This window comes from Uloborus diversus, chromosome 2 (assembly GCF_026930045.1).
Source record: "Uloborus diversus isolate 005 chromosome 2, Udiv.v.3.1, whole genome shotgun sequence".
NCBI classification, from domain to species: domain Eukaryota; kingdom Metazoa; phylum Arthropoda; class Arachnida; order Araneae; family Uloboridae; genus Uloborus; species Uloborus diversus.
This window is the reverse complement of record NC_072732.1, coordinates 221,275,137-221,287,021: the sequence shown is the minus strand read 5'-3', so window position 1 is coordinate 221,287,021 and position 11,885 is coordinate 221,275,137. Positions and strand designations below refer to the sequence as shown.

Genomic DNA, 11,885 nt, shown 5'->3' with positions numbered 1-11,885 from the left:
GTCTGTTCCTTGACAGTTGACAAGAGTTAGGTTATGTCATGGGTTCTATCGTTTTAACAACGCTTTCAATATTTTTAGGACTTTTTTTTATTCTCGTAGGTTCTATGAAGATTTCTCCTAAAATAAACAAAGAAATGCATAGAGAAATAGTGAGTATTTCAATGAAAGAAAAAACCCGCGAGCATTTTTTAATGAATTTTTTTCTTTCCTTCTAAGGAGTTAACAAAATTGCACTATTTTACGATTTTCTTTTCAAATTTCTACGAGTATTTCGTAGCTGCATTACACTCTAGTATCAATGAAAAATTTTCGTGAATAATCTAAAAGTATTTTAATAAATTTGTTGAATCTTAGCAACCGAGGAAATGTTTTGTTAGGACTGTAGAAACTTAATTCTTAAAATTTGATCTTGAAAATCATAGTTTAAGAAAGATTCAAGTTTTTATGTACCATTACTAATCTTTTCCTTTGTTTACGATTAAAAGTACTACTTTCCAACAGTGTTTTCTGATTGCTTGATTTTGTTCTTTAAAGATTCTCTCTGATATATAGTGATAGATTTCCAATCATTCTTACATATATTACAATTTAAAGAAGTGAAATCATTGCTCATGCAATTTTTTCTGGTATTTTTGTATCTTTTTAAGAAGACCCAAAAATACGTATCCCTCCCTATTTTTGAATTTGAAATTCTTGCAACCTTTTAGAACAAGTTTCAATTGTTTAATTTTTACGCTAGTTGGGTAGAAATAAATTTATTTGTATGGGGGAAAAATGATTTAGCCAAACCTGTCTGATTTTTTGCAAGCACCTTATCATTTTCTTTCGTATATCACTCGTTTGGAAAAACTTTAATTTTACTTTTAATTTTCATTGTGTAATAATTTAAGTTTGCTCAGCGTTAGAATACTCTAGAGTAGAAAAGGCATGACAATAAAGCCAACACGATTAAGACTTATTACTTTAACCAAATATCAAAGCTTATAAGAAAATTGAAAAAATCTCACCAATGAAGATTATTTTAGGTGCAGCTTTTGATTCAAAAAATATAAAATCTTAACTCTTATTATATTAGCACAACACTGAAAACCAATTGAACCTACATTCAAACTAAAACTTAAAAAATGGCAAACGCCTTTTCGAAAATAAAATATCCATTCAGAAATTGAGAATGCGCTCTAAGTTCCATAAAGAAAAATAAACAAATTAAAATGGACATCCCATACAATGAAATGAGTGGGAACCCAAAATATTGTAAACCCCAGTACCTCATAATAACAACCGTTTAAGATTAAAGAAGAGGAAAAAATGGAATTAAATCAAAAGATAGAGAAAGAGAAAGCGATGAGAGAACTTTTTCTTTCCCCGTGGAGTGGGTTCCGAAAATTCTGCCCATCGCCTCACTGAAACTTTGTATAAGCGACGCGAGACGAGACACATTCCTCCCATTGCTGCTACTATTGCTATTGGATGAAGATACTTTTCGAGGGGGCAGGAAGGGAGCCGGCCCATACGCATCGTTCGGGGTGATTTTGCTTGCCGCTTTCGTTATTTTGATTTAAATGCTCGCAGTTGGTTAAGTTGTGGGCCACCGTTAAAATGGCCTAAAGAATCATTCTTAAAGCGCTGTCGCTATTTGATAGAAAAGGAACACTTTTTTCTTATACTAGCGATTAGCAGAGTGCTAGAAATTTAAAATCAGTTTCATGCCCTGATTTTATTTAAAACTGAAACACAAAAGACATTTTTAAATAATCTAATTATGCATTATTTTGTCGGGTGGGCCCGGCCCATTGTGACGAGCCGCCACTGGTTGTGCACCTCCCTTTTTGGTTGCATTTGGATGCTCCAAAGGGGTTCTTTTGTCCCTTTTTGGGGGGAAATCATTGTTAATTTCGATGTAAGCTCAAATGGTGTTATAATTTGGCGGACACTTGGCGATCTATCGCCAGTCTTTTGGTCGCCAAGTTTTTTTGGGGACAAATTTTTTCGTTAAAAAAAAATTTTTTTTTTTTTAAATTTGGTTTCAATTTGGGCACTGTTGGTGATATTTAGAGAATAAACTCTTGAATCACATTAAAACTGCCAATAATGAGAAAATGACATTAAATTGGAGTAAAAGGAAGTCATGTGATGCCACACATCAGCTCGTTTGTTTTAATAAATTAAACCACTAAAGAGCGCAGCAAACTTATTTCTCTTAATGCAAATTGCCTGAAGAGTTCAACTTCAAGCGTGTCGCCTGTAAAATTTTTTTTCTCTGTATTGTGGCACTCTTCTTCCAATTGAGCGATATATCTAGTATAACCCCATTTCAGAAAATTTTACTTGAGTCCTAAGTAATTTCCTTTGGTGGTTTTTCTAGTTTTGACTAATCTAGACTCCATTTCTTTCTTTTTCAGAGAAGGAACTTCGTACAGTATGCCAAGGTGTTCCCATTGACGAAGACCCTGGGCATCAAGATGCCCTCCAAATATTTCCGAGTCGTGGTAGGGTGGATGGAGGTTCTCTGTGGTGCTGTTCTCATATTCATACCAGGTGAGTTTTGTGCTATTTGGTTTCAGCGGGAGGGGGGGGGGGGAGGAAGAAGATAAAGATTTGTTTTAAGATATTTGCGATTTGACAGGGACGAGGATGCGATACGTTTTGGGATGTTTGTTATTTTATGTGATGAAGGGATATTTGTGACTCGAGGCAGGCCGTCCTTCTAAGAGTTCAGATGTGGGGACCATCCTTGGTTTTGAAAAGTCAAGAGTATGCGTAGAGTATATTTTCTTTGCCTCCCCCCCCCCCTTTGAAAAATTTGAAATGAAATGCATGTCTTGAGGGAAAACAGGAACAGGATCAAAATCTGCTCCAGAGATAATGCACACAGAATTATATTCTGTAAAAAGTGATACTAAATCTAATAAATGCAAAATCAATTTCGGTAGTAGCATTCTCTATACATATTTCAATCCATATCTATAATTTAAAAGAGTGAAGCAAAGGCAATACCTTCCCTAGCTTTTACAAAAATTTTAAATGTACCTAAAAGAAGGAACAGGCTGGTCATTCCAGGCTCGTCAGCTTGCGAGATCAAGACTTTCGCTCGCAGTGATCGGTTGTGACGTAGAAATGTCGCAAAGTAGCATTTTAATCTACTCCAACGTAGCTCGCGGCTTGGTTCGATCAGATTAGAATACTACTTTGCCACATTTCTACGTCACAACCGATCACGTGAGCGAGAATCTCGATCTCGCAAGCTGACGAGCTTGGAATGACCGCCCTGGTTGTTTATGTGCGTAGTGTGTAATATAGTCGAACCTGCCTATCTCGAAAACCTCTCTGTCAAAGTTTTTCATTTTCCCTGTATCATAAAGTATTAATTCAATGTTTTCCCCCATGTTTGTCTCGAATGAAATTTTCTGAAAAACTGTATATCTCGAATTTTGACTAAAGTGTCTTTCTTGAATTCGATCCCCAATGATCTTTATTAACTGGAATTTTTAGACAAAAACCATTTTTCTTAATATTAGCAGTCACATAATGCTCCAGAATTAAAACTTTATGTACAAGAAGCAAGTTTTCCAGCTATTATATCCATTCGGAAACTGAGAGGAAGGGGACATTGTTGATTAGTAAAATTGCTTCTCAAGTTTTACTTTCGAGTCATTGCTCTAATTTTTTAGTTTTATAACTGTTTTCAAAACCTCTGTGTCTCGAAACCTCCATATCTCGAATTTTTCTTCTCTCCCGTAAAATTCGAGATAGACAGGTTCAACTGTATAATTAAATCAAGGCTTCAAATTAACAATGGTCTACCGACCAGGGACCACAAAACATCCATTGGACCTGCAGAAAATAAATTTTAGTGTTCTACAGGACTAGAAAAGTTTAATTACTTCTGAAAATTGTAACTTCAAAAATTTTTTAAAACTTTCAAGTTTTACTTTTATTCTACAATGGTTTTCACTTTCTTTGCAAGAAAGGTATTGGTTGAGAAATTTCTACAGCAATAATGCTGTTGAAAACATACTGATTTTACCTCTTGTTTTTTTTCTATTAATAACTGCTAATTGACTCCATGTTAATGTGTCATGTTATTTTTTGTTTCTTTTCTTCTTTAATTTCTTATTTGAAAACACGATGAGAGAATGAACCATGGACCTGTACCAGTGAAATTTTTTAGTTACTTGTCCATTGGACCAATGTCATATTTTCCCAAATTTTTGGCCCTATAAATTATGCATCTGTATTCATTCACCTATCTCTTTTACAAAAAAAAACTAGTATGTTGTGGCCATCACGAAACTTTCTTCTATATTTTTCTTTTTTTTCTGATCCCTCCCCATGCTTGACGAGGAAGCCATATTCCCAACAAAAACAAAATTACACATGAAAAAACTTGACGACCATCCCAATGTCTGCATTATTGCAAAAGCAAAGCAAAGAGCGAAAATTGAAAGTTATTTTAAAAGCCTTGCTTGAATGAATTACAAATATTTTATTTGTTAACAAACATAAGATGGCAACAGTTAAAAATTTTAAATCATTGAGATAATATTTCCTATCATTTCCATACAATTAAAATCACGAGAAATACGCAGACGACAATCTATTACGATTTATCTTTCTTATTGTTGCATTAATAAAAATATTTTTATTCGCAGAAAAAAAAAAAATCAACACCTCTTGGAGCGATCGGCGTCAAAATAGAACCAAAGCCTGTTTACATATGGATTCACATATATTCCAAATTTCAACCAGAACGTAGCATTACTTCTTGAGATAGGACACTCAAAATGGAAAAAAAGAACGGGTGATTGCGCTACCCCCCTTTTAGCTGTTGACACAAAAATAAAATCAGTTCTTATACCCACTAAGGGCTACTTGCCGATAAATTTTTCTTTCATTCCGTTCATTATTTCTTGAGATACAGCAGTCACAATTGACGACAAAAAACGTTCTACAGCTCAACCCCCGTTTGAGTTATTGACACCAAAATTGAATCAGCACCTGTTCCTGTTAATACCAACATATGGACCAAATTTTGTTTGATTCCGCCAGTAACTTCCTGAGGAATAGCAAGCACGCGTAACTCGAAAAACGTCCCATTGCTCCACCCCCCTTGGAGGAATTCGCGCCAAAAACTAATGGGCACAAGTTCACATAGGGGCACATATGTGTACTAAATTTCGTTCGATTTCATGCGGTAGTTTTTGTTGTAGAGCGGCCACAAAAAACTGGTCACACACAGACGTGACACACATACATACACACACACACACACACATACATACACACACACAGACAGACAGACATTTTCCAAAAATGGTCGAAATGGATTCAGCACACCTCAAAACGTTCGAATCCGTCAAAATTCGAAATTCGAAAATTTGCACGAATCCAATACTTTCTTCTATATATTAGATATAGAAGAAAGTAAAAAGGAAAATACACATATACACAGGGCTATAAATTCAATCTTCACTGCTGTAAAAGTCTTCAGGCAGGAAAAGTACATTTACAGATTACAAATTTGTTTACATGATATTTAGCAACATTTTGTGGTAGTTTCTGAACAAATTTCGCAAGAAAATGTATAAGAAAATGTATTATTTATTTGCTTGTACTGTAGGCTCCTAATTAACCAGTTCAGTTGGTGTTCTGGTTAAGCAGAAAATCCGGTCGAAGGAGAGAATGAGAAAAAAAAATCTGTCAACGAAAAGGCACTGTTTAAAAGTGTATTAAACAAACTGTAACATTGAGGTGAGTTCAACAGTTGCAGAATAATTAAAAAGAACATTTATCAAAATGGACTAAAGTTAAAAAGCTTTTTGCATATCACTCAGATGAATGCTTAGACAGTCATTTTTTTTCCCAAAACATTTTTTCACAAATGAAAAATAGACAATTCGAATGGACAATTTCTGAAATGGTTATATCTATAATTGAGCAGACTTTCAGACAGTTGGTAGTCCGTTCCACATTCATATTCTGCAATCCTTTTCATTATTATTTTTCAATTGTAAAAATAGTTCACCAATAGTAAAGAATTTTTTTTTCAAAGTTGAATTTGTAATTGAAAAATTCTTATAATATCTTAATATATAAAAATCTTCTGTGCGGACGTTTGTCACCAAAAGGCTTTTGAATGCTGGACCGATTTTGATCAAATTTTTTGTGTGTAATTAAGTTGTGGCAAGCATGGTTTCGAAGCGCGATGGATCGAATCGGAAATGTTTTTGTTAATTAATTTAAACATTGGATTGTTATATCTCCCAAATGATTAATATTTATTTTAACCTATTGTTGAGCGACAACTGAAATAAATATTTAACCTGCTGCCAAAGGACAATAAGAAAGCCAGCTCTGCTTTTTGTAATGACATTTCCTACTGTGATATGTCAATTGAGAATAGATAAAACATAGAGAGAGAGAGTAAAGCTTTCATTTCTTGAAAGCAACAATTTTAGGTCCAGTGATATATTTTAAAGTAAAGAACTGGAAGGAATCAGGTTTCTTTCACTAGGTTCACGCAGAACGCGTATTTTTCGTCGTGGTTAAACCATGTGACCAGATTGGTGCTTTAGGTTTTCCTAACTAAATGATCGAAAAATACCACTCATAACAACATTTGTTTCTCGGTTCAAATCCATCTGAATTTTGGCACCAATGACAAGAAAGCTTTAAATATTATCAAACTAAGGAAAAGATGGTAGAATTTGAAGACGAAACAAATTTATTTTTCGTCCAGATAAATTACAACAGTGTAGCCCTGTACACACAATATCAGTGCAGTGGAAGATTTTTATCTTTGGTGGAAAGAACAAATCAGGCAAATATATGAAGTTTTGTTCAAAAGATGAGACCGCTAATAGGTTGGAGTTCTCTTCGCTCACTGATCGGCTAGATTACAGGAACGTGGTGGCTTAGCCATAGCAATAGTTGAGTGATTATTTGTTTACTACTCTTAATGTTTTCTTTTCTTTTTTTGTTCATTTGGTGAAATATTTTAAATTGCAAAGATTTTTTTTTTTGGTTTTTAAAGAATGTTTAGTCATTTTGGTTGAAGAACGTGTTTATTTTATATCGGGAGGGGGGTGGGGTAGTGATTTTCACTTATTCAGGGAACTGGTTTTCATTTTTTTAAAAAACGATATCTATTTGATTGTTTTATTCTCTTTCATATGGAGGATGTTGCAGTGGGATTTCCAAGTTTTTTCTAGATGGGTAGATCGTTTTTTATACTTAATATCTGAGGAAGATTTTTATCCTTTGAGTATGGCTGAAGGAACAAACTATACAATCTATGAAGATCTTTCAAGTATGCGAGAAAAAATAGTTGATAAAAACAACTGCTCAGTGGGCACTACATAAATCAAGTTGTAATTAAATATACGCATTCTGACATCAAGGCAGCTTAAAACATTTTGTATGTACTGATTTTTTTTCAACAAAAACGGTTTAAACACTTGTTAGTTTATTGAAATTTTTCAACTTTTCAAGTTACAAAGTTTGAACAGAACGCCTGTCGGGTCCTCTAGTTTTGTATAAACTTCTTTTCTAAGTACGCCCAGTTAAATCAGAGATCCGATTAAATGGTAGTCCACTATATATAGTTTAATGGATCATATATTTACGTTGATATATGAAACTGTAAATATTGAGTCGTATTCTGATCTGCCGGTTTTTCTTATGGAAATTGCCGTGGCAAAAGAAGATCTGTGTTATAAAATGTAATTCTAATTGTTAAATGAAACTTAGAAAGATCAATTTTAAACTTAAAAACTTTGAAAATGATCTGTAGCTTGACGTTGAAGCCTTTTGTGATGACCACCTGGTATATAGTGTGAAGTGCCAAAAACCCACAATTTTTTAAAATCAATCTATTTTTTTAGCATTAAGAGATAAATATCAAGCATATTTAGAAAAAAAAAAGTTGTTACTCAACAATATTTAATAACTATTTATTATTTTTTTAGAAAAAAGTTTAACACGGGTTTCAGTAAATGAGATATTCCAAAAGTACATGAAATACACCGCCAGCTCAGTCATTTCCAGCCGAGGACTGTAGTTTTGTGCTTATTAGCACTCATCAGCCCGGCATAGGAGTGACTGAGCTGGAGTTGGAAAAACCTCTTAAGGAAGCCAAGAGTGCCAAACAAACTGGTAGCTAATGTAAAATTAGCAGACCAGACGAGTGACCGAAGCAATGGTTCGGTACAACTTGAAGATTGAAGGCAAGGCATAGTATATGCCTTGCCTTCCTGTGCTAATTCTACATTAGCTACCAGTTTGCTTGGCACTCTTGGCTTCCTTAAGAGGTTTTCCAGCTCAGTCATTTTCCTATGCCATGCTGATGAGTGCCTAATAAGCACGAAACTGCAGTCCTTGGCTGGAAATGACTGAGCTGGCGGTGTATTTCATGTATTTCTGCCCTTAGCCCTGACTAATGGGCGATAATTTACTAATTATATTCCAAAAGTTTCATATTTTTTTCACTGCCTGCTTTTTAAATGTTCTGTATTCTTCGCAATGCAATATTGTAATATAGAAGTGATAATTTGCTATTATATATTTTTTTTTGAATTTCTATTCTGCATTAATAACTCGAAATGATGATTGTTACTGTATGGCCATAAATTCTGCACAACTCAACCAGTTTTGACGACTAGTGTACCAAAATATTCTTACATTTAATTAGAAATTGTTCTAGCATTTTTTCCAGCAAATTCCTGAAATCTTGATTTGATTTATTTTTGTGAAATATGTGGCATAGTTAAGTGTTATATTTCCAGGGTTCTTACGCTCCTTCCAAACTCCTTCATTTAGGAAATTTTTTTGAAGGGCACTTCAAACCTCTTTCATTTTGGTTTTAACTCCTTCTGTTTCAGTTCAAGACTACATAATCTTCCTCTTTGACAGTAACTTAAAATACTTCGATCGACAACTAACTTCCTCACAACAATGTAGTAATTTCGTGTATTTATTTTTTTCATAAAGATGCGATTTAAGAATTATCATAGTTGAGTTATAAAAGTTGGAAGGTGAAAATTTTATTAGAACACTAAGACATTTCATAAGTGAAGTAAAACATGCTTAAATGGTGCTTGGTTATTTTTTCAAGTTTAGTAATTATTGTTCTTTTCTCCACTACAGCAGTAAAAGTCAGGGGTGTCTAATCATTATTTAAACATTTAAAAATACATAAATACTATATTAAGTGATTGTGTTTTAAAACAAATTATTTAGTAAATCGCAGCTAATGATATAGCAAAAAAGGTCTTCCACAAGTGATGTCATGCGTTGAGGAGGAGATGGGTTCATTAGAGATCCTAAATACGGAGAGATTGGACAACTTCGGAACAGCGGCCATCTTATGTCCAAAGATGCTCACTCCTCATAGATCGTAATGCATTCTCTGCCCCAAATATCCACTGTACATTGTATCGAAAAAATTGGAAGCTAGTTATGATATTATGAAATGCAATGTGCAGATAACAAATATCTGTTTGTTTTCTATCTTTATGAACAAGTTTTGAGAAAAAAATTTTCTTTGTAAGTGCTATGACGATATGGAAACGATTGGCGCCGGATTGCCAGACTTGGCGCTCGCTCTGTTTAACAAGGAGGGAAAAAAATCAGTCTGTTCTTTTAAGATTTCATGTCTTATATTCCGTGGGAAAGCTAGAAATTCACACAGCACAGCATTTCGAGCTGACAACACTTGGACTAAAAACATGGCAGAGATCGGCCCGTCGTTGTCCAATCTCTCCTCATATAGGATCTCTAGGGTTCATGACATTGTGACAAGGGGGAGAGAGAGGGTGACAAAAAGTGACATTGCAGTTAGTGTAACAATAATGTTAAAAAAAATATGACATGTGACAAGAGGAGGAGTTAGGTGAAGTATAACACTTCGTGATAAAGGGGAAAGAAGGTCAAATATGTTGAAAAAAGGTGAAACATCATTTTATGGCAGCCCATTAGTACTTCTTCAAAATCTCATTTTACTCCTCCAAAACTCCTTCATTTTATTTCTGAAATTGAGTACGAACCCTGCATTTCTTGCAGGTGTCGTCAAGCAGATAGCTAACGTGGTTCTCTTGGTCTTGATGCTGGGTGCTTTTTATACTCACACCATTCTGGAAGACAAGTTCGAGCGCACTGCACCTTCTATCGTCTTTGCCCTGATGCTGGGTTGTCGCCTCATCGTCTACCTTCAAGTGCGGAAGAAGGAACGGAAGAACGCCGCTTGTCAGAGAGAGTCTTTCAGGACTGACGCCATCGCCGGCAAGGACACCAAGCAGGACTGAGGCACCCCTCTCCGAACCCCCCCTCGATAGTTCCATACTTCCGGGGGCCATCTCCAAATAGCATAATATACTCATTTACATCTTGTGGGATGTTACAGAGTTTTTGTTGGCGATACAAAATTAAACATGGTAATCTTTAGCAAGCCCGTATAACTAGAAAATAATTTCGGGGAGGGTTTTAAAACTTTCAATGTGGAGCTTTGCGCTATTGGTGGTAATGTTCAAGTCATCGGGTTATCTATTATGAAAATGTTTTGTGCAATTAATATACATATGAAAGACACATATGAGTTTTAAATATAAACTAAACAAACATTTAAATGTCACACCGAACATTTCGGGGGGGGGGGACCCTAAGAACCCCCTTTTGTATACGGCCCTGATCATTAGGGTGGTTCAAAAATACATGTAAAAAAAAGTTTCCAAGCTAACAGGACACACCCCTCAATATTTTTAGACTTGCGGATAGTAATGTAATGCAAGAATTTTAGCTTCCTATTTCAACTGAAAGATTGTGCTCAACCCCCTCCCCCAAACTTCATAAGTATGGGAAGGGGGGGGGGGTTTAATAAGTTCATTAATTTGAAAAAACAAAGCTACATATTGTAATATACACGAGTAATATGCATATACATTGCAATAAAACCATTATTTTTAAAAAAGCAGCTGAGGAAATTAAATGTTTCTAAATTCGTGGCATTTTCTATGGTACGGCTAATGTTAAATGAAGGGTCATTGAGCACCCTCTTAAAACTTGAGTAAGAAGCTAAAACTTTTACAGCATAATACTATTAGTAAGTCTAAAAAAAATAGTTGGTGTCCTGCACTCAAGCTGAAAAAAAGTTTTTTTGAACCACCCTAGTAATATTAATGCAAACTATAGCTTTCTTGTTGAGCTATTAAACTTACCTGGCAGGACATTCCATAAAATGAAAAATATATCCCAAAACATCCAAAGTTATTTTCCATCCATGCTTTTTTTTTGTGTGTGTGTAAAGAATTTCGAGTTCTCAATCATAAATAGTATGCCAAATCTTTAATCTCAATCCAAGTCCCTACATAATTATGAAAGATTTAACAAATCATAACCTGTATTGTATGTAGATTTGTTTCGAGATTATCTTTTTTACTTACTAGAAACATTAGCTTTTAATGTTTAAAGTTAGAGAAGTAAACTCATGGATTTCATCCCACCATTCTATATTTATGGACAATGTACGGTAAATTATTGTCAAGTTTTTTTAAAGATTAGTTTTGTGTTTGTGAGAATTGCCCCCCAAAAATGATCAAAATTCATTATTGAAAAGCAGAGCTAATGAAGTAAAAATTCATGTAGCCTACTTCAAGTTTTCTTTGATTTTTTATAAAAGTATCATGATTCAGTCAGAGGTGGATACAGACTCCTTTTAGGTGGGTGGTAAGGGGAGGATTCCTGAGAAATATAGGTTTTTGGATACAAAAAAAAGTTCTGAAACTGCTTGAGTGTCAATAAAAAGCATTAAATTGACCAGGAATAAGGTATGTAGTAGGGCATATACCGGGTGGCCCAGCAGGTAATGTTTGAAACAAATGAAAAAAATAAAA

The 11,885-nt window shown here is 34.6% G+C and overlaps 1 protein-coding gene across 1 annotated transcript; it reads left to right on the top strand.

Annotated features, from left to right (window-relative positions):
• The first annotated feature begins 38 nt into the window (after positions 1-38).
• On the top strand, positions 39-10,301 carry LOC129216282 (novel acetylcholine receptor chaperone-like). The gene is made up of 3 exons (XM_054850492.1): positions 39-149; positions 2,403-2,538; positions 10,060-10,301. Exons 1-3 carry the CDS (start codon positions 39-41, stop codon positions 10,299-10,301), a joined length of 489 nt encoding a protein of 162 aa, XP_054706467.1.
• The last annotated feature ends 1,584 nt before the right edge of the window (positions 10,302-11,885 follow it).